At 47.5% G+C, this 24,881-nt stretch overlaps 9 protein-coding genes across 9 annotated transcripts; 6 read left to right on the plus strand and 3 right to left on the minus strand.

The window, feature by feature from the left end:
- Positions 1–972: 972 nt before the first annotated feature.
- Positions 973–7,281, plus strand: FPOAC1_005844 (uncharacterized protein; the record flags this gene model as incomplete). Its single annotated transcript, XM_044850357.1, has 8 exons — positions 973–2,105; positions 2,274–2,534; positions 2,600–2,885; positions 4,741–4,972; positions 5,024–5,538; positions 5,584–6,475; positions 6,525–6,693; positions 6,747–7,281. The coding sequence occupies 8 exons, from the start codon at positions 973–975 to the stop codon at positions 7,279–7,281; spliced, it is 4,023 nt and encodes a 1,340-aa protein (XP_044709067.1).
- A 506-nt stretch (positions 7,282–7,787) lies between these two features.
- Positions 7,788–8,865, plus strand: FPOAC1_005845 (uncharacterized protein; the record flags this gene model as incomplete). Its single annotated transcript, XM_044850358.1, has 2 exons — positions 7,788–7,919; positions 7,999–8,865. The coding sequence occupies 2 exons, from the start codon at positions 7,788–7,790 to the stop codon at positions 8,863–8,865; spliced, it is 999 nt and encodes a 332-aa protein (XP_044709068.1).
- Positions 8,866–10,423: 1,558 nt separating this feature from the next.
- Positions 10,424–13,306, plus strand: FPOAC1_005846 (uncharacterized protein; the record flags this gene model as incomplete). The annotated part of the gene is made up of 1 exon (XM_044850359.1): positions 10,424–13,306. The coding sequence occupies one exon, from the start codon at positions 10,424–10,426 to the stop codon at positions 13,304–13,306; it is 2,883 nt and encodes a 960-aa protein (XP_044709069.1).
- Positions 13,307–13,641: 335 nt separating this feature from the next.
- Positions 13,642–14,252, minus strand: FPOAC1_005847 (uncharacterized protein; the record flags this gene model as incomplete). The annotated part of the gene is made up of 2 exons (XM_044850360.1): positions 13,642–13,962; positions 14,040–14,252. The coding sequence occupies 2 exons, from the start codon at positions 14,250–14,252 to the stop codon at positions 13,642–13,644; spliced, it is 534 nt and encodes a 177-aa protein (XP_044709070.1).
- A 1,174-nt stretch (positions 14,253–15,426) lies between these two features.
- FPOAC1_005848 (uncharacterized protein) lies at positions 15,427–17,240 on the plus strand (the record flags this gene model as incomplete). Its single annotated transcript, XM_044850361.1, has 7 exons — positions 15,427–15,628; positions 15,684–15,703; positions 15,762–15,795; positions 15,844–15,917; positions 15,969–16,348; positions 16,403–16,856; positions 17,130–17,240. The coding sequence occupies 7 exons, from the start codon at positions 15,427–15,429 to the stop codon at positions 17,238–17,240; spliced, it is 1,275 nt and encodes a 424-aa protein (XP_044709071.1).
- Positions 17,241–17,373: 133 nt separating this feature from the next.
- FPOAC1_005849 (uncharacterized protein) lies at positions 17,374–17,875 on the plus strand (the record flags this gene model as incomplete). The annotated part of the gene is made up of 2 exons (XM_044850362.1): positions 17,374–17,382; positions 17,435–17,875. 2 exons carry the CDS (start codon positions 17,374–17,376, stop codon positions 17,873–17,875), a joined length of 450 nt encoding a protein of 149 aa, XP_044709072.1.
- A 689-nt stretch (positions 17,876–18,564) lies between these two features.
- FPOAC1_005850 (uncharacterized protein) lies at positions 18,565–18,854 on the minus strand (the record flags this gene model as incomplete). Its single annotated transcript, XM_044850363.1, has 2 exons — positions 18,565–18,701; positions 18,755–18,854. 2 exons carry the CDS (start codon positions 18,852–18,854, stop codon positions 18,565–18,567), a joined length of 237 nt encoding a protein of 78 aa, XP_044709073.1.
- A 558-nt stretch (positions 18,855–19,412) lies between these two features.
- Positions 19,413–20,640, plus strand: FPOAC1_005851 (uncharacterized protein; the record flags this gene model as incomplete). The annotated part of the gene is made up of 4 exons (XM_044850364.1): positions 19,413–19,518; positions 19,575–19,728; positions 19,781–20,085; positions 20,138–20,640. 4 exons carry the CDS (start codon positions 19,413–19,415, stop codon positions 20,638–20,640), a joined length of 1,068 nt encoding a protein of 355 aa, XP_044709074.1.
- Positions 20,641–21,005: 365 nt separating this feature from the next.
- On the minus strand, positions 21,006–23,106 carry FPOAC1_005852 (uncharacterized protein; the record flags this gene model as incomplete). Its single annotated transcript, XM_044850365.1, has 5 exons — positions 21,006–21,189; positions 21,241–21,608; positions 21,660–22,257; positions 22,311–22,693; positions 22,744–23,106. 5 exons carry the CDS (start codon positions 23,104–23,106, stop codon positions 21,006–21,008), a joined length of 1,896 nt encoding a protein of 631 aa, XP_044709075.1.
- Positions 23,107–24,881: the final 1,775 nt, after the last annotated feature.

Consider the following 24,881-nt stretch of genomic DNA (forward strand, 5'->3'; position numbering starts at 1 on the left):
ACGAGATTGCACCATTGGTGAACAAACCCCAACGATGATGGCTTTACGCGCCCAGAAATTCTCAACAATCTCTGATTTACTCTGCAATAAATCCACACCATTAGTCGGATATGTGTTGTATTGCTGCCCCAACTCCCGTACTAGGTATTGTAGAGCGTACCTTAGGGTAAGTGCTTTGCCCTGGCACGATACTACTGTATCCCTGTCTAGAGTAGTTCATTCAGTTGTCAAGGTTAATCTCCCTCTCTCTTGCCTGCCATGAAACAGATGAAATATCCCCGACAAGTTCATGGTTTCTTTTTCGTTGGGTTACGTCAAATTGACGGATGAACTCGACTCCGTCTGCTTGTCCATTCAAAATCTCACTGCATGAGGGCCTCGCGCCACCGTTGGACCCTTGTCAGCAGCTGACAGTATACCTGAGCATTCACAGGACTTATCACAGTCTACGAGTGTTGGTGTTTTTCTTTCTTACTGCCGCCACTGAAACGCCATAACAAGATCCTGGCAAATTCACGCAATGTCACTCGTCCAGTTCCGAAATTAGTATCCATGTAGCGCTGTTATCATGTAGGATGGCGTCAAGAGTCGAGAAGCAAAAATAGCCAGCAAAGGGGAAAGAGGAAATAACTTGTAACCCTGATTTGATACCTCACATTCAAGACAATAACTAACTCAATGAACACCAAAGATGCTTGCGCCGTTTCTTTTCTCAAACCCTTTTCTCTCTCATAGGCAGTTAATGCCACACTGTGTTTATTCTCTTGCATCCTGTCTGGAGTAGATAATCGCGTAACGTACCCCGTACTTTCACCAGGTTTGCGCCAGGCCCACGTGTCCATTGATTGGTAGGGCTGACAGACTGATTAGGCTGCTGATTCCTTGATTCTAAGATCGCACCACTTATTGTTCATCACCCAACGTATCAGTCTTGCTTTTGTGGATGTTGACCAGCGACTCACGAGGCTCAATATGGCCCCTTACTCAGGATGGAAGCGTACAGCTGTGTATCTAACTGGCTTAGTTGCAACGCTCACAACTTTCCTGATTGTTATGCTCTTCGTGTCTCTCTTTGCACTAGAAAGGGACAATGACTCTAGAGGTAGAGGCAGCAGCCGTGCAGATGCTCTGGGTCAGAGTATTCTTCACCGAGGAAACTGCGACACAACCGCCAAAGCAAACCTTTGGATTCATTTGGCTATTAATATTATTGGTACCGGCGTCTTGGCATCGTCCAACTTCTTCATGCAGAGCCTTGTGGCGCCTACGAGGAAGGAAGTAGACGCTGCGCATAAAGCGGGACAGTGGCTTGAGATTGGTGTCCAGTCCCTTAAAAACATTCGCTTTCTTGGCTGGCGAAAGATTTTGTTCTGGTCTCTATTCTCACTCAGTTCAGTCCCGTTGCATCTCGTCTTCAACGGTTGCGTCCTTGAATCCAAAGGCACAAACGGTTTCACTCTGTTCCTGGGCACTGAGAGTCTTATCAAGGGTAGTTGGCAGGGCCAGGCTCCTATCGCAATGTCTTACCGGCAAAGGTATGTAGATGAGTTTTTGCGTGGGGACAGTTATATGAGCCTGAAGAATATGAAGCATGTCAATGAGTCCATAGAGACCAGCAGCTGGGAGCGGATCGATTTCCCGGAATGTATGAAGCGATACAACAACCCGGAGAAGTCTTTGGTAATTGAACCCCTTCTACTAGAAGGACACTTGGATTCGCTGACTAGAACAAAGACACATTCACGACACATGATCATGGTGATTTACGACTACGAGGACAAATGGCGAAACTCAACAGATGGATGGAAACTCAGCCAAGTCTACAAGAACACGACCAACATGACAGATGTAAACGCTTTGAACACTCTCTGGGCAGTGGACGCGTTTGCACGTACCGGCACCGCAAATGGGCCTAATAATGGTGCCATAATACAGCCATACTGGAACTATTTCGGCCCTGATGGCCGTATGTGGAGAGCCAGCGGATGGCGCATTCTGAGTCACATCAATTATCTCGATCCTGTATCTGGCATACTTGTCATGGATGCTTCAACCTACCAACCTGAGTATAGAGTTATGCAAGTCGATCATTGCTGGTCTGAAAGGTACGAAGCGCCGTGTCGATTGAGTATAGCCAACAGTCTTCTCCTTATTGTTTGTATTATGTGTGCACTCAAATGCACGCTGTGCTATTTAGTTCTCAGGCTTCGCGTGTGGGGGACCGATAATCCTCTCATGACGCCAGGAGACGCAATTGCTTCTTTTATAGCCAGACCTAGTGAAGAGACAAGGGGCATGTGCACACTGAGCCTGGAAGATCTGAAACGATCACCTACTAGCCCAGATCTTGCACTCGGCGATACAACGAGGGGATACAAGTTGTTACAAGGTCCCCGACAATGGCACACAACCTCTGTACGCAGGTTTGGGAAAGCAGTGCCCAGAAATATCTGGATTCTTTCATCCCTTCTTATCGGAAGCTCCCTCGCCGTAGCAGGAACAATGTTGGGAATCTCCCTCAGAGAGCAAAGTCTGTATGTTGTTATTGAGTTCTGACTATTCACAAAGAAGATAGGAGATGGGCTGACGAAACTGACAGAGGTGATGCACGCTTCGGCCACTCTCCTGTTAACGAAGATGTATCCGATGAAAACCTGGACGACCTGGCTTTGTTACCACTGACCATGGTAGCTAACTTGCCGCAACTTATCTTATCGATATGTTATCTTGCCTACAATGGACTCTTTACGCGAATGCTTGCCGAGTTCGAATGGTCAAAGTATAGTGTCGAATTCAGATCCCTACGAGTCACCGAGCCGAGAGGTAGTCAAAATTCAACATACCGTCTGCAATTGCCATATAGGTTCTCTGTACCACTCATCATCGTGAGTATTGCGCTGCACTGGCTTTACTCTAATTGTATATATGTGAGTAACTACGAAGGTAAGCATTGATAGCCTGGATACAATTTAATGAAGTCATTTCTCTGACAAAATGTAGCATACGCTCCCTATTACCCCTATACTAGACAGGTTACAATTGGTCTACAATTCTCTTCAAAAGCCATACTGGTTTCATTTGTGATATCGGTTTGTGTCGCCATCACACCACTCTTCCTGGCCAATGTTAAATTGCCGGGTATAATTGTGGTTTCTGGGGGAAATTCAGCGGTCATATCAGCAGCTTGCCACTACCCCTCGAGGAAACTTAAATCACTGAGCCGCGCCACTTCGAAAAACAGCCTCCGCGGTATTGATTATGATAGTATGAGCGCTCGGCTAATTGTGGATGAAGATGCGGAAGAACTTGAGGATGTGGCAAGGAAGAAGGTGAAATGGGGGAGGCTGTCAATGGGAAAGAGTGAGGAGAGTCAAGTTGGCCACCTAGGATTTGGGACGGAGGATCAAGAAGTTGATAAACCGGTGGAAGGCGAGCATTATAGTGGCTTTAGAGAGGCACTTTTGTGACGCAGCTGTACATAGAATGAGGAGGGGAGGGAAGCAGGGTGATTGGTGTTGTTGTACCACCATGTATTACTTCTGTATAAGCGAGTAGATAACAGGCGTTATTAGTGATGATACACAATGTGCAAATGGAATTGATATTTCATGTGAAAAACTGCGCCTCATAATTGCGACAATGAGTTATAGAATGGCCAAACCTGGTGAGTATGATGGTTGCCCATCAGCATCCTCTTGGGAGATGATCAATCCAGTTCCAATACAGTGACAGTTCCAGCAGTATCAACGCCATGGTTGATAACGGAATATCGGCAGTTCTCTGTCTAAAGGAGGAATATAGACAGAAGTTCCAACTTCCTGGGATCACCGAGAATGCAACAAGTCGGACCTATCAAGTAACGTGTAATTCATGGCAGTGTTCCCACCCAACGCCATTCCTGCCTGTATCTGACATCACGGCGACCTATCGCCGGTCACGTATCATCACTGGGAGTTGACGCGTCGAGATACTATCCCTTTCTCAGTCGTTGGTAATCGATTGAGAACAAAAGTTCATTTATTGACGAGACTTCATATCAATAATGTTGTCAACCAACAGCCCATCCGGCTAACTCGGCGATGAATATGTCGCCAAAGAACATTTTCTTATCTAGATCTTCTCGGACGATTCTAGCCCGTCTTGGCAGGTCGCATTGGATAAGTGCCGATATCCCGAGACGCGTCTCCAAATTAAGAACAATTCTAAGTGGTTATTGCGGGGAAGAATTGGAGGCTAGTTTTCAAGGTCATGTCACTCCCTTGCCATTGATGGCGTGTTCTGTCTAGCCGTTACTCTAAGTAGACAGTGACACTTAAAGCGATAAGAGACTAGAGCTCGTTAGGCAAGTAAGTCAGCATCTTAAGCCGTCATCCGATGATGGATACGAAATTACGTAGTGTCTTTGTCTCGCGTGATTGGGTACCCATCTGGGATTTGAACGTTGTAATCTGGTCAATCCGCCTCGTGAATAACACCGGGAACAAGAAAGGAACGACCCAGGGACTTTTGAGAGATTGGATCTTTTGTAGCTTTATCGATTGCTCTGTTATTGCCGTTTATCCAGACTGACAGTGTGCCGAAGCTCCGGAGTTTCCACGATTTTTGGCCACTTCGCTCTATCTTGGGGGAATCGTATGAAGATGCTGTCAAGTACAAAATGCTTGCGTTGAACATTCGGCATGGTGAGGATCAAGCAGCATCTCTATTCATCTGGTTCCAACTGTATGCCCATGTTTCAAGATGGACAGCTCAGAGAAGAGAGACACGACACCCCAAGCCTCCGCAGAGGGGGACGCAATCTCAGCCGACAAAAAGAGCTTTCCTCACAATGAAAAAGATTATGCCGACGTCGAGGTTCTAAAGTCAGAGCCTACCCGGCCCCTGGAGACAGCGGAAGATATTGTTACGAATGTCATCCACGTAGATGATGATCCTTCTATGAATCCATGGACAGTTCGCATGTTCGTCGTTGGTAAGTCAATCAGACATGGACTAACTGGAGAAGCATGCTGACTGGAAATAGGTATCGGGCTATCTGCATTCGGTGGCGTTCTACAAGAGATCATGTACTTCAAGCCTCAAGTTGTCTACGTATCCGTCATGTTCTTGACTGTACTCGCCGAAACCCTCGGTACTGGCCTGTCGTATATCGTTCCCCGAAAAGGCGCCATCGGTCGTTTCCTCAACCCTCACCCATGGAACAGAAAGGAACATACCGCAGCTGTCCTCATGGCATCGGCTGCATCGGTATCAGCATTGTCAACTGAAGCCCTATCGGTGCAGAAGTTGTGGTATGGCGGTTATCCCAACCAAGCTGCTGGTATCTTCATTACCCTGTCATCCCAACTCATTGGGTATGGAATTGCTGGTATGATGAGAAGCGTGCTATTATATCCTACAAAGATGCTGTATCCTGCGAACTTGCCCATCACAACTGTGATGGAGACGCTGCATAAGCCAAAGTCTGAGACAAGAAAGAGGTTCCAAGTCTTCTGGATTGTTTTCGTAGCCATCTTCTGTTGGGAGTGGTTCCCCGAAGTACGTCAACCCTTACGAGACATCAAGACATGCTAACAGTTCCAGTACATCTTTCCTCTCCTGTCTGCTGTCTCTATCTTTTGCCTCGCCGATCGCCACAATCCTGTTTTTACAAACCTTTTCGGTGGCTCACAAGGTAACGAAGGAATGGGCTTCTTGAGCATCTGTTTTGACTGGAACTACATCGCCGGCTTTGGCTCACCTCTCTGGATGCCTCTCCAAACACTGGTCAACAGCTTCATTGGATATCTCGGCGGTATCATCCTTTCGATGGGGCTATACTACAGCAACATCTGGAGAGCCCAGGACTTTCCATTCATGGCTCAGCTTCTGTACGATGGAAGCTCAAACTCGACCAACTACGTTCCATATAACGAGACATCGATCATGAACCCTGATTTTACCGTGAACAACGAGGTTATCGACAAGGCTGGCCTTCCACATCTTACAGCTACCTACGTCAACTATCTCATCACATCTAATGCTGGCCTGACTGCCACATTGGTCCACATGCTTCTATGGAACTACGCCGAAGTCAGCCTCGGATGGTCCTGGATTACTTTGACCAACCTGAAGAAGGTCTTCCGTCCACAGACGTATATCTTCTGGCGCCAATCCGGTTCTCGTAGTGAGGAAGAAAAGACTAAGCTTCGTGATGATCCCACTATCGACCCTCATTACAAACTGATGCTTGATTACGACGAGGTTCCAAACAGCTGGTACTTTCTCGTCTTTGCAGCGAGCTTCATCATCGGCATGGTCTGTCTATACGTGATGAAGTCAACGCTGCCTTGGTGGGGATTTATTATGGCTGTGATCTTCTTGGCCGTTTTCCTTGTCTTCTTTGGTGCGCAGTATGCTATCACTGGCTTTGGCTTCAACTTGCAACCAATCTTCCAGATGTTAGCAGGATACATGTTTCCTGGCCGCCCGCTTGGTAAGAGGCCACAAACCGACGCTTCATGACCTATACTAATCTTCAGCAGCAAACATGTACTTTACATCGTACACATACAATGCACTCTCCCAGGGTTTCCTTCTTTTACGAGACTTGAAACTTGCTCAGCAGAACAAGCTATCCCCCAAGGCCACATTCACTACTCAAGTCATTGGCTGTTGTTTGGGAGCCCTTCTCAACTACGTGATGATGATTAGGTATGAAATTCGTCAACATCCAATTCTCCAGCAGATACTAACTTTTTTCTCAGCATCGTGGACAACCAAGCCCCGATCCTCAAGTCCGCTGAGGGAACTAACATCTGGTCCGGCGCTCAGATCCAACAGTTCAACACTCTGGCGATCGCATGGTCCATTGCTCCCAAGATGTTCTCTATCGGCGCTCGATACCAATGGGTGACCATCGCCTTCTTTATCGGATTTCTGGCTCCTTTGCCATTCTATTTTGCGCACCGTTTCTTCCCCCATATGCGAATCTGGTCTTACCTCAACACAGCCATCATTCTCTGGTACCTTGGCGAACTTTTTGTCGGACTCAACGCGTCGCTCACAAGCTATTATATTCTGGGTGCTTTTGGACAGTTCTATCTTCGCCGCTACCGACCTCAAGCGTTTGTCAAGTGGAACTACCTCATCTCCGCGGCACTTGACGGTGGTACGCAGGTCATGGTCTTCATTGCCACCTTTGCGGTGTTTGGAGGTTCCGGAAAAGCGGTGGCATTCCCAGAGTGGGCAGGTAATAGGATCAACAACTATGATTACTGTAAATACAATGCGCAGGGCTAGACGTGGGGCGACATGATAAGAGGAGCAACATGGAAGAACCTGAGAGTCGTTGCATTTTAGTCACGAGAGAGTACAATTGTTTCAAGAATTACAGTCCCTAATAATCACACACGCAAGGTGAAATGACTATTAATACAACCAGTTCCTGAAGTAGAAAAGCTCAGTTAATGTTGATTTCAATAGCATAACTAATGACGGGACAAATTTAACGGAGATGACCAAAGAGAATTCCATTATTAATGCAATTATCAGTTGCGTATCAGGCGAGATGGGAGTTCGTGTCAACTCACCACCGCCATCGCTGGCTGAGATCCAACACTCATAAGCGGTAATGCGGGGAAAGACAAGTTGACAAATGACGTAGGTCCACGATGTTTATAGTGCGGGGAGATCATAAACCGAACTTACTCCGACTTGATTATCTGTAGGTTAGTACTTAGGTAGGTAGTCTTGGATTGCACATATCTATGAGTGATATCCTGAGCACCTCAACAACGCATTTTGGAATGACTTCTTCTTCACCATTCTCAAGCCTCAAAGGCTACACTTCCAAAACAATCCCCTACAAATCAGGACCCGATGGTGATATCCTTCTCGATGTCGTTTACCCTGAGGAGACGGACGGTCTTCCGAGTACTGTCCTAATTCATATTCATGGCGGGTTTCTGGCACGTACTTCGAACCAATAGTCATAATTCCTCACTGACAATATTTCAGATCGTCGGAGATAGATACAGTTACATGCCATACTGGCTTATTAACGCAGCTGTCGCGCGTAAATGGATTTTCGTTACTCCAGACTATCGACTTATTCCAGAATCCACGGCTCATGCATCTTTGGATGACACTGTTGACGCGTACAATTGGGTACGCTCTTCACTCCCAGAAGCAATTGACCGCCGTGTCGGCTCAGTTTTGGTAGCTGGCTCCAGTGCGGGTGGTTACCTCGCGTTATCTACCGCAAGTGCTGTCAAGCAGAAACCAGAAGGGCTTCTTCTCATATACGGGATGCTGGATGCTGCTGGCTCACGATATATTACACCTGGCACAAACATCTGGGGAGCGCCTCCCTTTGATACATCGTCTGTGCTTAACAAGTTTCCCAAGAAGAAGGACAACGAAGATCGAAAGCCAATCTCGGGATACCCGCCACCTGAGAACTTCCAAGAGGATCCTAGATTCTCCGTAGCCTCTGCACTGCATATCGACGCATTGTTCCCAGATTACATGACCGGCATTGATGGCCTCAGTCGCGATATTGCCAATAAGGGCATAGATGCCATCCCTGAAGAACACCGTCGCCTGCACCCTCTTTCTTTCGGCAAACTCAGTGAGATTCCACGCACTTACCTGTTGCACGGCAAGAATGATTCTGCTGTGACTGTCGATTGCAGTGTAGTAGCTCAACAGAAGCTTCGTGATGTGGGTGTCGAGGTTGTGGGAGATTTCCCTGAAGATGCGGAGCATGGGTTTGATGGCAGGGTTGGCAATATCGATGTCGAGAAGGTGGACGCGGATGGAGTGGACAACGTCGAAAGTTTGAGAAACGCCATTCACTTTCTGGAGTCTTCAATTAAGAATTAATCAAGCATTTTTGAGCTGCGACATTTTCGAACGCAAAATACGATTACATGATGGGAAAACTGCACTTGTTACATCTGCGTCTTAGTTAAAAGGAAAGTCGAAATGCTAAACTAAGGGACTAATAAAACCAAAAACAGGCTTCAAAAACCGCGATGATATCTCTCATCCATGTCATGTCATTAATGGTAGTCAAATTAATCGTGGAAAAATGGTTTGATGCTGTATCACATACCACATGCCATGATCAAAAATTGTGCTACTTACCCTGTGTCTCCGGAACCCGCTTGTACCCGAGCGATCCGGCATCCGAGGCATTTCCTATTCACATCATTCCATTATTACTCAAGCAACGTCAGATCGCAAAGCACCAATGATGCTATCCCCAGTCTTGATCCATATTATCGAGGTAGCATGATGTTGTGTACATAATTCGCCGAGAAGACTACGAAACGGCGTGCCATTTTCGGAAAGTCAATAAACTAACGACAAAATAACGTAGCATCCTCATAGCGATTAGTTAGGTAAGAATGCTTGTCATTTTGGTGGCTGGGCCTGTGGTCAAGGATGTCGGGAATTTCCCCATACGCCATGTTCCCGTTCCCCATGGGAATCATTGCTTGGCCATGGGGATTGTCCCCTAAAAGAACATGGACTGGTGAGCTAAGAAAAATGCCTCCGAGAGGGAGACCGAGGTCGGCCGAATAAGATGGGAGATGGTGATGTCAAGATGAAAGTACTGTTGTCGAAGCATGATCAAGTACTGACAAAGTCATGACACTGAACCACTGTATATAGTGCTGTCAATATTGGTTACTGTTAGTCTCGGATCACTCACCGCTGATGGGTACATTATTACTACCCTAGCCCAGTTCCGCCACACTAATTTCCCCAAGTCATCCAACCATTCCAACGATCATTACCGAAACCATGACATCTTCAGGCCCAATTCATTTGTCAATGGTTGTTTTTCATGGTCATTTTGTATTCATGCATAACCTTCGGTCCGAGATTGGACCAATCCAGTATCGACTGGCCGAATAATTTTACCATCAAGGTTTTGTTATGGCTTCCTTTAGTCTGGTGCCAGAATCCGGGGCATCACTCTGTAAACAAGCTTACTCTTTTGTTCCTCTAACCCCGCAAATGGAGACTCCGACTCTCAAGTCGTGCATCATTGACCCCATCATTGATCCATGAATCCTTGCACAGCATCAGGCAACTAAACCCAGAACTTGGTTTTTCCCGGCTCTTTTCTCGGCCATATGTATGCGATGCAATTGTCTATCATTGAATTGTTCAACCGTCTGTCTGTCTGATCAACGTTGAGTAACGAACCGTTGCAGCGGTTTTCATGTCCTGGAACTGCTTGGTCCCTGTCTAGTACTGTCTATCACGAGGCGGAGTCTCCGCACCAGGGTAGTCTGCAGAGTGACGAGTGCAAGTTCAATCCATCCTAGGTTTTCAAGCTCACGATCGCCAAGACTTTGAAGTATATATAAGAAGCATTGGAACGAACGTCGGTTGAGTCCCAGTTCTTCAGACAGCAACCAACTCAATCATGTTCTTCAAGAAGCTGCTCACTTCCGCTGCAGCCCTCACAGGCACTGCGCTCGCCCAGAGCAAGGCAGGTGTCGAGGACCTCGACAAGCCCCGCAGAGACCTCTTCGAAAAAGACCTCTCCAAGTGTCCCGGTTACAAAGCCACAAAGCACTGGGAGACCTCATCTGGTTTTTACGCTGACCTTTCCCTCGCGGGTGAGGCTTGCGACGTCTTTGGAGTCGATCTGCCCGAGCTGAAGCTTGAGGTTGAATATCAGACTGAAGACCGACTACACGTCAAGATCTTGGATACAAACAACACTGTCTACCAAGTCCCAGATGACGTTTTCCCCCGTCCTGGGCTTGGACAGTGGGCTTCACCTAAAAACTCCAAGCTCAAATTTGACTTCAAGGCGGATCCCTTCTCCTTCACTGTTTCCAGGAGGGATACCGATGAAGTGCTTTTTGATACATCGGGCAGCGATCTTGTATTTGAGAGTCAGTACCTCTATCTCAAGACTAAGCTTCCCAATCACCCTCATCTCTACGGTCTGGGCGAGCACAGCGATCCTTTTATGCTGAACTCGACCAACTACACCCGCACTATCTACACCCGCGACTCATACGGTACACCCAAAGGCCAGAACCTCTATGGAGCTCATCCCATCTACTTCGATCATCGGGAGAAGGGCACCCACGGTGTTTTTCTTCTCAACTCCAACGGCATGGATATTTTCATCGACAAGAAGAATGACCAGCAGTTCTTGGAGTACAACATCATTGGTGGTGTTCTCGACTTTTACTTTGTTGCTGGACCCTCGCCTCGTGATGTTGCAAAGCAGTACGCCGAGATTGCAACTCTGCCCCTCATGACGCCTTACTGGGGTCTTGGTTTCCACCAGTGCCGCTACGGCTATCGCGATGTTTATGAGGTTGCTGCTGTTGTAGCCAACTATTCCGCTGCCGGTATCCCGCTCGAGACTATGTGGACAGATATTGACTACATGGACCGTCGACGCATCTTCACCATTGATCCTGAGCGCTTCCCTGCAGACAAGTATAAGGACCTTGTTGACACCATTCATGCACGAGATCAGAAGTACATAGTCATGGTTGATCCAGCCGTCTATGACATGGAATCCAACCCCGCCCTTGACTCTGGTCTCGATTACGACACTTTCATGAAAGAGCCCAACGGCTCAGACTACCGAGGTGTTGTGTGGGCTGGACCCAGCGTCTTCCCTGACTGGTTTAACCCCAACTCACAAAAGTATTGGAACGAGCTCTTTGTCAATTTCTTTGATGGCGAGAATGGTCCTGATATCGATGGTCTCTGGATTGATATGAATGAACCTGCCAACTTCTTCAACCGTCCTTACCCTGGCAACAACACCACTCCTGAGAAGTTCGCAGAAATTGATGGTGACCCGCCCAAACCCCCTCCTGTTCGTGATGGCCCTCCTGCTCCTATTCCTGGTTTCCCCGACAGTCTCCAGCCCGCAGCTTCTCGCCTTAACACACGTGGGTCTGGTTCCATCGCCCAGGCTATTATCCGCAAGCGCTCCGTGGCTGTCCGCACAACATCCCACAGTCGTGGTGTAGGGCAGTGGTCTATCAAGAAGCACTGGGGCCAGAACAAGTATGGTCGTCCTGGCTCCAGCTGGCAAAGCGGCAAGAAGACTGGATCTGGCTGTGGTCCGGATGAGTGCAAGGGCCTTCCCAACCGAGACCTCATCCAGCCTCCATACATGATCCAGAACGGCGCTGGACCTACACTCGCTGACGGCACTACCGATACCGATCTTGTGCAGAGCGGAGATTATCTCCAGTATGATACACACAACTTGTACGGCGCTCAGATGTCAACACACTCACACAATGCCATGCGTGCTCGACGTCCCGATAAGCGCGCTCTCGTTATCACGCGGAGCACCTTTGCTGGCTCGGGCAAGGATGTTTCTCACTGGCTTGGAGACAACCTTTCGATCTGGGACCAGTATCGCTTCAGCATTGGTCAGCTTCTTCAATTCGCGTCCATCTATCAGATTCCTGTCGTTGGTGCCGACGTCTGCGGTTTCGGCGGTAACGTCACCGAGACTCTTTGCGCTAGATGGGCTACGCTTGGAAGCTTTTACACCTTCTTCCGTAACCACAACGAGATCAGCGCTGCATCCCAGGAATTTTACCGTTGGCCCAAGGTCGCCGAGGCAGCCCGCACTGGTATCGCCATTCGTTACAAGCTCCTCGATTACATCTACACTGCTATTTACAAGCAGAATCAGACAGGCACCCCCACTCTTAACCCTCTGTTCTTCAACTACCCCAACGACAAGAACACATACTCTATCGATCTTCAGTTCTTTTACGGTGATGGCATCCTCGTTAGCCCTGTCACAAAGGAGAACAGCACTGAGTTGGAGTACTACCTCCCTGATGACATTTTCTACGAGTGGTCTACCGGAAAGCCTGTCCGTGGTACTGGTTCATACGAGTCTGCAGAAGTTGAACTCACTGACATCATGGTCCACTACAAGGGTGGTATCATCTATCCCCAGCGCGTTGAAAGTGCCAACACTACCACCGCTCTCCGCAAGAAGGGTTTCAATCTGGTCATCGCACCTGGTCTGAACGGCAAAGCCTCTGGATCTTTGTACCTTGACGATGGCGAGTCTGTCGTTCCAGACGCCGTGTCCGAGATTGACTTCACTTACACTAAGGGTAAGCTGAGAATGAGTGGAAGCTTTGAGTACGATGCCGGTGTCAAGATCGAGACGATCACCATTCTTGGTGTCGAGAAGCAGCCTAAGGGGACGGATCATGCAGAGTATGACCCTGAGAATAAGAAGTTGATCTTCATGGCGGATGTACCTTTGACGAAGAAGTGTTATGTGGATCTCTTCTGAGAATAGGGCGACAAGGGAATATTATGGTTTTGTTACTTTGACGTGGATTGATGACTGTATCTAGAATTATTTATGTATATAATGAGTCCTCAATGAAGCTTGTGATTATATGAAACATGTTGATTGAGATTTATTGTTGTATTCTAGACAAGCTGTAGTTTATTCCGCCAAGTTACTTGATACAAAATCCGTGGCTGTACGGTGACGTTTGTTCGAGCAACACAGTGCCAGGGACCCATCTTCGAGAACAAACTTCGATTGCAACAACATCGGTAGATCATGCGTGATGTCTGTGAGTGGAGCTTGATACAAGAGACTATTCAGACAACAAAAGCTTATCGGTACGATTTGAAAAGCTTCTGATACTTGTTGCGAGTTTTCTTGTCACCCACCCAAACACTTCGCTCGTCGTCCACCACCTCAATATGTTCTCCGATGTACGTAGCGACCATTCCATTACCATAAGCAGACTTATCGATGAAGACGTGCTCGTCAGGTTCAACAATGTCGATGTAGTAAGGGTGCGCCAACATGGCAGTTAGATCGTCAGCTGACTCATAGAGGAACATGGCAATCCCATCAAATTCGACAAGTTTGTTTGAAGTCGGTGCTGAGGCGCCGGCGTCGGTGGGGACAATCTTTCCACCAACTCGGATCTGATAACGGGGATGAGTTAGCGGATCACTTGTCTGCACTATTGGGATTAGAGGTAGGTAGAGGGAGGGGGTGGTACCTGTTGGTAGCGGGATATCCCAAAGTTGGTTGCAAGAGGAATAACCTTGGGTGCATGTTGAGTATCCCAGTACTCCCAAAACTCAGCACGGGTCATGTTGGGATGACGCTTAACGTATGTCAACATCTGCAACAGCCCTGTGTTCGAGGACGAAGCCAGTGTTGTTCCAACAAGACCAACAGCGAGAGTGAGAAATGACGTGATTTGGACCATGTTTGTTTCTTGAAGTGTGATTGTAAGATTGAACAATGAAGATGAGGATGTTTGTGGCTTCATACTTCCCGGGGACCATGTCGAGTATTTGAACAAAGGAGGCGATCGACGTGTAGTGTGACCATGTCGTAAAGAGTTGTTGGTAAAATTCCTAGAACCAACACTCCCAAGGCAGCCTTGTCGAATAGATTCGGGACACGAGGTCGGCTGAGAGCGCCACTCTAGAGAACAATGGGTTGACTAGAATGTGCAACTGAGACATGCTGTTCTTGACCAAGGATTATCTCGGTCCCTTTACTTGTTGCACTCAGGGATCTTCTTCCGAATTCCAAGGGTATTGATCTAGAATTGAGATTTAGAAACAATATGGACGTGACTGATTGTGCCTCGACGATCCTTTATGCAATACCGCTACGATTTGGCGGTGTTATGTAAGAAAGTCAGTCGCTGCTACGGTTCCATGTGTCGCTGGTAAATTTGCGCTTATTATGGTCGTCGGGTACCAAAATCTCACATAATATCAAGCATAGATAAAAAATCTTCAAGAACCTTCATGTGCCGTATCAGCCAACATCCTCGAGTAAGAATTGACGGCCCGCTATCTTCAAGTCAGCTGTAGACCGACACAACAACTGCTTGGCATCATACCTTGTCAAAGAACCGAACCAATCGTAGAACGACATGTCTTTCGAAGGAACGCCACCACAAAAAGAACAATAGGAAGAAGCTGACACTAGTTCCGTGACAAACATGCATTACTCCACGCAAAAAGTCTCGTCACCAACACATATACAAAGAACAATGCCCAAGATCCAAAATACAGATCCCCCATGACCCATGTAGTTTTCTGGATTGAGACATATGTAAGCCTTGTGTTCCGAAAGCCAACTCCGATCATGTAAGTTTGACCGCGATGGAGAATAAGGATCAGACCAACTGAGTTTTCTTCATCACCCATTGTTGCGTTGGGTTTGCTGTGATACCCGTCGTCGTCGTGGCTTGATATCGTAGTAATCTCAATTTGAAGAATAATAATCTGATCTTGACTTCCGAAACCGTCTCGTTGATGACAATGATCACAGACGAAAGTCTTGTAATTATAACAGAGGGCACATCCTCATCTTGGCAGTTCTTTCACCACACCACTCTTTGATGAATAGAACTGCATATTGAAATGCCTTACCCAGTGACGAACGGCGTCACAACCTTTTTACCGCCGCCTGAAGGTTATGTGGTAGATTTTGACAACCCTCAGAAGCAAGATGCCATCGAACATTATCTCGTATTCGCCATTCTAGGACCATTTGCCTTCTTGTTTCTGTTGCAGAGACTCTATACGAAGTACTTTATTCTGGGAAGCTTGAAGATCGATGATGGTAAGTTAGGTTGATAAGCCTGCGCAGTATGAACCGAAGCTAACCTGCAGCAAAGCTCTGATTGTAGTTGCTTGGGTGAGTGGACTACGGCATGCAGGGAGTGGTTACGAACTAACAAGGCCGCTTCATAAAGATCTGCTCGCTTGTCATGCAGTCGGTTCAGATATGTACGTGTTTCACCATCCCTGACGTCCAACTTTTGCTAACCCGTACAGGGTCCATCTCCATCGGAGGTCTTTGCCATCACGCATGGGAAATGCCAATAGAAGTATTTGAGAAGCATATGCTCGTAAGTATACATCCCTTATTACGATTGAAGATTGAACTAACACGTCCGAAGAGCTCGTACATCGCTGCGCCCGTCTTCATCATCTGCAATGGCTGCAGCAAAACGTCTTTGTTGACATTTTACCTCCAAATATCGCCACAAGTGTGGTTCCGTCGAGTCATCTTTGGAACCATCACCTTTGTCGTTCTTTACACTCTTATTATCTCTACGCTGCTCCTTTTTGGCTGCAACCCTATTCAAACAGCCTGGGATCCGTTCCGATTTGCGAGTGGAAAGTGTGCCGACAATGCTGTTGTCTACATCATCATCGCTGTGGTCAACATTATCTCCGATCTTATCCTTTTTGTCATTCCCATACCCATGATTATTCAACTGAAGATGCCTTTGGGACAAAAGATTGGAGTGGGCATTATGTTTGGCATCGCCACCATGTGAGTGCTGTCTCCGAAGGGCAGCAGAGTTGGGGACTGACAGAAACTACACAGAACAGTCGCAACGTCAATCATTCGAATGATCTACCTCCCCGCCCTTCTCGGAGCACTCGACATCCCCTGGGTTGCTGCCCCCGCCAACGTCTGGTCCATCGCTGAAGCTAATCTCTTCATCGTTTGTGGCTCAATGCCTACACTACGCAAGTTCTTCAAGCGTATTGCACCAAAGTGGATGGGCTCCTCACCTACACCTGAAGAAGCTGTTGTGATTGAGTCTGTATCAGATCAGTCTTCTCGATTTGGATTAGACAAGACGAAGAAGAAAAAGCATACAGGATATTCGCAATTTGATACGTTGGAGTTGGGAAACTATCCTGAGACTGTCAGTCAGGAAACGCAAGTGGTCGCTGTTAAGAGCGACGAAGGGGAGTTGGGGAATGTTTTATATAACACGAGTGAGGAGGCGATTCTACAGCAGAGCGCGATTGCATACACGAAGTCGTTTGAGGTAACACGCAGTCCATGATAACTAGAGAGCCGTCGTTTTTGATAGAAGTCCTGTGGTTTTATGATTCTGTAGTTTTAAACAAGTTTTGTATCTCATTTCGAAGTTTCGCTCGGGAACTCTGCAATCAAGCTGCACACGTCGAAGTTATGTTGCACAACAGCACTCAACAGGACCAACCGGAGAAAGATCATCAATCATGTTGATCGCGTGACGTCAACAATAGCGTCAAAAGAAGGGCGCGTTATCTAGTTCTTAACCCACGAAAATCCACAGTCATGGCTTTTTGCAAAGTATACTTCTTCTTTTGCATATCAAGAAATGACCCCCTGTGACGATGACTTCCTCTTTGACGCAAATCACCGACACGACGAGGGCAACGACTAGGCGCGATGTAGAGATGACGGGTAGTCCTGCAATAGATCTTGATGAACGGCAGTATGGATCTCACACAACTGAGGTTTCTCTTCCACCTACAGACCATGGGAAGGACGCTTACCTAACTCTACTTTGCTGCACCATGGCCCAGGTACCTGACAGTGTCCCACGAATACCTACATCAAGCTAACCCTTACCTCCAGTTACCAATCTGGGGCTACTCAGTCTCATTCGGTATCTTTCAGGAATATTACTCTCGTCCATCAAGTCCTATTAGCAGGGAATCTTCTGGTACCATTGCAACAATCGGGGCACTACAACAAGGCGTTATGTATCTGATGATGCCCTTCGCATTCATGGTTCTTACCAAGTACCCTCGTTTGCGTCAATACTGTGGGCCTCTGGGTCTTCTCATAACAACAGCTAGTCTTACAGCTTCAGCTTTCGTGGACACTGTCGGAGGACTCATTGCAACTCAGGGTGCTTTGTACTCCATTGGCTGTGGCCTCTTGTTCAGTCCAATTTCGCATTATATGAACGAGTGGTTCGTTGAGAGGAAGGGAATGGCTCTCGGTGTTATGTGGGCAGGTAAATCGGCGACAGGTATGAACATCTTTTTCCTCGACCCTCAGATTGGTGACTAACGTTGAATACAAGGTATCGCCATGCCCTTTGTCTTTGACGCCTTACTTCGTCGGATTGGTCTACGCGCGACTCTCCTGGTCTGGGCTGGTGCATCCGCTGTAATGTGTCTTCCTACATTGTTCCTCATCAAACCCCGGATCCCACAGCACAACCAAGCCCAGGTCCGGTTACTTTCATTTAACTTTCTTCGCCACACTTCTTTTTGGATGATGCAAGCCGGCGTGATCATACAGTCACTTGGGTATCTCATGCCGAGTACATACCTAGCAAGCTACGCGTCAACGATTGGGCTGCCCAGCATCACCGGCCCCATTCTTCTCGCCTTGTTCTCAGTAGCATCAGTCCCGGGTGGCATCGTCCACGGTATGGTCGGTGACAAGACTTCAGCTACCAGAGCCGTGACTCTTGCGTCTTTGGGGAGTGCCCTACCTATCTTCTTACTCTGGGGCCTGAGTTTGAACCTCGCCAATTTGGTCGTCTTTGTTGTGCTATATGGTTTTTTCGCAGGCGGCTTTAGCTCAACATGGTCCAACATGTCGTCAGACATTCAGAAAGATGACTCTGATGCCGACTCAGCGCTCATCTTCGGCATGCTCATGGGCGGGCGAGGGATAGGTTTTGTGTCCGCAGGTCCACTAAGTGGTGTTTTATTGCAGGCCAAAGCGTCTTTATCTAATGAGGCGTTGGGTTATGCTACGAAATACGGACCAATGATAATATGTACAGGAGTTACGGCGGTGTTTGGAGCTTGGGCGCCGATGTGGAAAGGTGTGAAAGTGGCTTTGAGAATGTGTGAAGGTGGTGACAATTGAGAAAACCGTGGCGCTGCGACTGTCACCAAGTTGTCAGCAGAATATTTGATTCAGAGTCAACCATACCGGCTGTTTGGCACGGTACGTGATTCAAGGGTAGGTTCGTGCCATCTTCAAGAGGGGACCGACGTGGCCTGAACGGAGTTAAGATCGGCTTTAAGTACATGCTTATAACTCGATGTCGTAAGCAAACAGTCAGTTCGGGTAACGCAACGTGGAGTTTACTGTAAGCACTTTATTAACATCAAGACCTCAAAACGCTGGTTACAAGAGTGAGATACCGACTGTCGCCGCTTATGATCTATACCGCAACTTGATTTCTCTGCATCAACGACATCAAACAAAACGCAGGCATCTACGCAGTAGGCGTCATTGAAGCTGTTACGTACACTTCTTTTAGTGGAGCAATATTGAATTAATAATGTTATCCCTCCAATGGTTGTGGATCGCAAACTCCGAGGCTGGAGATGGTTCCCTGCATCACTCTTTGATTGGCTTCATCAATTCAGAGTTGCTACGCTAAACTGACACCAGAACTTGCGTGGAGCCATTGTATCATTGTATCAACATTGAGACGCACCATGAGACAATACCCCTCACTTCGCTTGGACCATCCTCAATGACATCAATTGCTCATATATAAGAAAAGAGCTCACTTCCGTTGTTCCATTTGAACGTCGACACCTCTTCAATTCTCTATACTATCCCTCAAAATATAGCAAAAATGCCTGTTGAAACTGCCTACGATCCCAAGGACATGTTGTTCCGCCACCTGGGACCTACGGGTCTCAAGGTTAGTGTCTTCAGTCTTGGTGGCTGGTTGACATACGGTAAGATCATACCAAGAGTCTAAGACATTGTTTGTACTCCAACTAACAGTTTGAAGGTGGAACACAGAAGGGAGATATTGTTAAGCAAATTCTGCAAAAGGCCTGGGATCACGGTGTCAACACCTTTGACACTGCCGAAGTCTATGCCAATGGTGAATCTGAGATCGAGATGGGCCGAGCCCTCAAGGAGCTCAACTGGCCTCGAGACGAGTAAGCATCATCGATCGTAGTCGTTTAGAAACTAGGGAACTAACAGATCCAGATATGTCTTGACCACCAAGGTCTTCTTTGGCACAGGTCGCAAGGAGCCTAACACCCGTGGTCTCTCACGCAAGCACGTCGTCGAGGGTCTCAAGAGCTCCCTCAAGCGATTGGAACAGCCTTACGTCGATGTTGTCTTCGCCCATCGCCCCGACTACGCTACTCCTATGAAGGAGATTGTTGAGGGATTTACTCAGGTCATTCGCAACCTAAACCTTGCCTACTACTGGGGTACCTCAGAGTGGAGCGCTGCTCAGATTACCGAGGCTACTCAGATTGCTGAGCGTTACAACCTCATTGCTCCTGGTAAGACCACATACTTTGATCGATTGAGCGGTTTATACTAACACTGATACAGTTGTCGAGCAGCCCCAGTACAACGCTTTCCACCGTGAGCGCTTCGAGACTGAGTATGCTCCTCTCTTCAACCAATTCCAGTACGGAACCACCATCTGGTCTCCTCTTGCCAGTGGCCTCCTCACTGGAAAGTACAACAACGGTATCCCCGAGGACTCTCGTTTCGCCACCAATAAGGCTTTCTTCGAGAACACTGTCAGCGAGCTCCAGACGGAAGCTGGAAAGGCCAAGATTGAGAAGGTCAAGAAGCTGTCTGAGATTGCTGAGCGTCTCGGTGGTAACGTTGCCCAGCTCTCTCTGGCCTGGGCTCTCAAAAACCCTAACGTCAGCACCGTCATTCTCGGCGCCACCAAGGTTGAGCAGCTTGAGGACAACTTCAAGGCCCTGGAGATTTACAAGAAGATCGATGATCAGGTTTTGGAGGAGATTGAGAAGATTCTCGACAACAAGCCTAAGGGTCCTGCTACTTACAACCGTGAGAGGACTTTGGACTGGAAGCCTTAATTTATTTACTATATATGTAGATCCGAATTAGACTATGAAAATAATGAAGAGCAAGTAATGTAGCATTTGTCGTGTGTCTCATCACTAAGTGAAACAGTTTGACGATATACATACTAATTATTAATAATTGGAACAAGCAAAAAATGATACTTGTCTTTCCTAGAAGCGAGGATACGTGATTTGGTCTTCTATACAAAGGTCTGATGGGAGATGGATCATCTTGTTAGGGCATATGAAGCAAATGGGAGTCTCACAGGTTGATGTGAGTGAATAGCAGATTATCATATTTGAGACCTATATACATGATCCTATATATACTAGCAGAAGTCATCCTAACAGGTCATAAACATTCCAAGGTATCTTATCTAGCAACCAGAAGGCAGAGTGAAGCTCTCGGTTCTGCTACTGCTGCTGTACTTGGCACCGGTACCCAGACCTCTCTTGGCGAAACCCTTCCAGAGCTCACACTTGTTGTTACCGCCGGTCAGAGCGGTATCGGCATCAATGATAGCATCACGAGCCTGAACCATGTTGGGGTTACAAGGTTGACTACCGAAAGTTAGCAAAAGGTCACCAGGAATTAAAAAAAAGGGAACTTACAGAGCCATTCCATCCATAACAAGCTTCATAGAAAGATACTTTCCGTCAGTAGGGACCTGACCGTTGAACTTGGGCGTATCATTGTCGTTTTTGCCATGCTTCTCAATCAAGTTCCACATGACCTCGTAAAGGATCGTGGCCCAGACTGTTCCGATAGCGTGCACGGAAGAAAGCCCATTGGCGCTCTTGTAGGTGTACGGGTTTGTGGTCAGGCTTGTGCTGTAGGGGTAGGCACGAATACCAGCAGCCTTGCCAGAGATCCAGTCACCCATGGGTTTGTTTACGGAGCGAGTGTCCTTGGGCTGGAGGTGGATAGCGATGGCCATGAAGTCACTCCATCCTTCTCCCATACCACCAGACTCGCCACCCTGAGAATGTTAGCATGTGGTTTATCCCGCTAAGAGGTTAAAGGCACTTACAGGAAGACATCCTCCGTTCGCAGGGCCACCAGTCAAACGGTTGCTAAGACCGTGAGTGTACTCGTGGATAACAACACCAGCATCAAAGGTGCAATCACGCTTAGGGTTGCTAGTATCCCACAAGAACATTCTCATACGTCCAGGCTGGCCATCAGGAGGAGACGAGAACATGGCGTTGTTGGTGTATCCTCCATCCTGAGCCATGAGAATAACCTGGTCGTTGCCCTTACCACCCGCACCGTTGTTGTTAGCCTCGAAGTTACCAGCTTGCTCATTGAAACCGAGAACATGGAGAAGGTCATGGTACTTGTTGGCAGTGTAGAAGAGCTGAGTAACGGATGCGTCACGGTAGCTGGCAGGGTCGGCTGTGGCTGGGGAGTACTTATACTCAAAGGTAAGAGACTTGGAGTCGGGGCGGTAGTTGTTAAGGTAGGCGCTACCTCCCGAGGGGTTTGTCTGGGCGATACCGTTGTTGCCGCGAGTCGTGGTGTAGTTGGCTGTACCATCACTCTGCCAAGTAAACTCAGATCGGCTGATATCCCAGGGGTCCTTGACAACAGAGCGAGAACCTTGCGAAGGGTCGTTGACGCCCCAAGGGCTGTCGAAATCGTCAGTATCGCATTTATAGCTAACAAACAGTAATAGACTTACTAAACCTCATAAGTAGCCTCGGCGACGTAGTCAACAACGCCGACAACCTCATCAGTCTTGGCAGCATTGACATAAGTCAACAGCCAGTTGTCAAGAACATCAGTCTCAACTCGCCAAGTGAGCTTCAGTTTACCGTTATCAACGAGGTAAGTGAGCTTAGCCTCAGGCTTGCTGACAGTACCAGAAGTTCCTGTGAACTCGTAATGCTTGTCACTCTTCTTGACGGCCTTGGCCTTATCGGCCTCGACAGGAAGCGAGAGAACGTCGACAGTGTCTTTGAGAGCGTCGACGGGATCCTTCTCATCTCGCTTAGTGAGAGGGCCAGGCATCTTGCCATCAAAAAAGCTGTTTCCGTAGGAGAAGACTTCTCCATCAGCACCGATCTGTTAATTGTTAGCGCATGTTTTCACACGATCATGCCAAAGCCACTTACGTTGACGTTGAAGTCAGCATTATCAATGTCGATACCGTTGACGGTCTGCTTGAAGTTGACGTGGGCAATGCCATTGGTGCCAACATAGTGGTCATCAACCATGCGGAACTCAGCCTTGGGATATGTGGCCTTGACTAGATCACTGGCAGTCTCCGTGTAGTCAGCTCGCTTGGTAACAACCTTGGCACTGACGTCCTCAGGAACTTCTTCCTGAGAGACATACTCTGCCATTGGCGCAAGCTTGAAAGCTTCCAGGTCAAGACCTCGCTTGCTCATGGGCGATGGGTTGGGCGCCCTTCGGCTGGGATGGGCACCGGCTAAGCCGGTGAGGCCTATGAGGAGGAGACTATCAGAGAAGCGCATATCGAGAACGAATGAGGACTGTGAGAAGAAAGAATGTTGATGATGGGATAAAAGTAAGCCTCATGGCGGTTCTTGAACTATTATATAGTTTCTATATTCTAGTAACAAAACATATCCCCCTCTGTTTCTTTTCAACTTCCCCATTCGATCGGGACTTTTGTGTATCTTGGCTACTTAGACATGTACTAACCACCGACCTATTTCGGGATATATCTGCCAAGAGAAGAAGGGTCTTTTGTCTGGGGTAATTCATTATCTCTACGGCAGTTCAAGCACGCGATCACGGGGCAATGTGAGCGATAGCAATTTTATGGAGCTCAATCGTTACCGTACTGCCAGCCAGCTCTTAGTTGACATGGGTACTATGCGGCACTCCAACACGCGGCAGGATAGGAAGGTCTACCGGATAAACAAGAGCCGTGAATAAAACGGCTCGGCGCGAAGCATCATTGTTGAGGAAATGGATTTGGAGGCGGACTTTATTCCCAAATAGTATGGACAGACCGCTATACGAGATTTTACTTAGGCTTGAAAGCTATTAGTTAAGCTTATCACAAATAGAGTCAGGTAGATCTTCATAAAGCCAAGTCTCAAAGCACGTTTATTCAACCATTGTCACGTTACAATCACCGCTTCAGAACAATCCCAGACACGAGATATCCCACTGCCAACCTTTCTTGGCACGAACCCGGTTAAAAGAGAACAGATGGTTCTGGTGTAGAACAGACACCCTCACCGCAAATACCTATTTCGTGCATCTGATCACCCGAATAGATAACTGGCAATCTATGTAAGCGCCTGCTTCGGCCCCTGCGTCTCTCTAAAGCTACTGAGCGAGCTTCATTTTTAGCGAGTCATGCGCCGTGCGATCTACCATTTTGACCCCTGCATGATCTGGGGACCTTCCAAGTTGGGCCATCCATGCCGGGAATACAACCTCCGACTCATCCAATGACTATGATCGAGTTATTCGCTATCGGTGCCCGATGACACGATGGGAACAAAACGACCAGTCAAACGACAGCTAACCCAGCGCCTATATGTATTCCGAGAGATTTATTAAGAGGCTGCTGGACCGTCGGGCTTTGACTTGCCTTTTCGAAATGCTTGGTTCCACTAACCCTTTGGTCTTATTTGGTGTTGGTTGCGCTTTAGGAAGGTAACGTGTGTAATACACCTACTGAGTGCCGATTGGAAAACCGCGCAGTCTTCTGGGCAATTTGTTATCGTCAGTCCTTACTATAATCATCAAGTCTTTTTTCTCAGTGGTATCCTTGTGCTGATCTTCCTACATTTTACAAGATGCGACGTGGATCACCAGGATGTGACGTCCAAGGTACATACAAGAGTCGTGTGAGACTTCGAAGACCATAATAGATAGTTTTACAAACCCAGTAATGTTCAAACATGGCATTCAATACATTTATATTCCTTATATTATCTTGAGATTGATAGACCACATCGCGAGACTCTACATGTTGTAAACACAAGACAACCGTCACGACCGGAAGATGCCTTGGAATCGTCACACGTCTTTGTTTCGTCTACATAGTGTATACACGTCTTTCTAATAAAGACGAACTCTGCTAAGAACTGTGAAGACTTTAAGACTCCTAAGAAGGGTAGCTTGCCGATTCGTTCCACAAATTCAGAACAGTGGACAAATCAAGTCTTTCGGCCAAGTTGGCCGGTGGATTTGGTGGATTTGGTGGGTATAATCGGCCAATTTGGTCCATGTCAGCCTCAACACCATAACAAAATCATAGGATAGATTG

The sequence above is a fragment of the Fusarium poae genome, chromosome 2, assembly GCF_019609905.1.
Source record: "Fusarium poae strain DAOMC 252244 chromosome 2, whole genome shotgun sequence".
NCBI classification, from domain to species: domain Eukaryota; kingdom Fungi; phylum Ascomycota; class Sordariomycetes; order Hypocreales; family Nectriaceae; genus Fusarium; species Fusarium poae.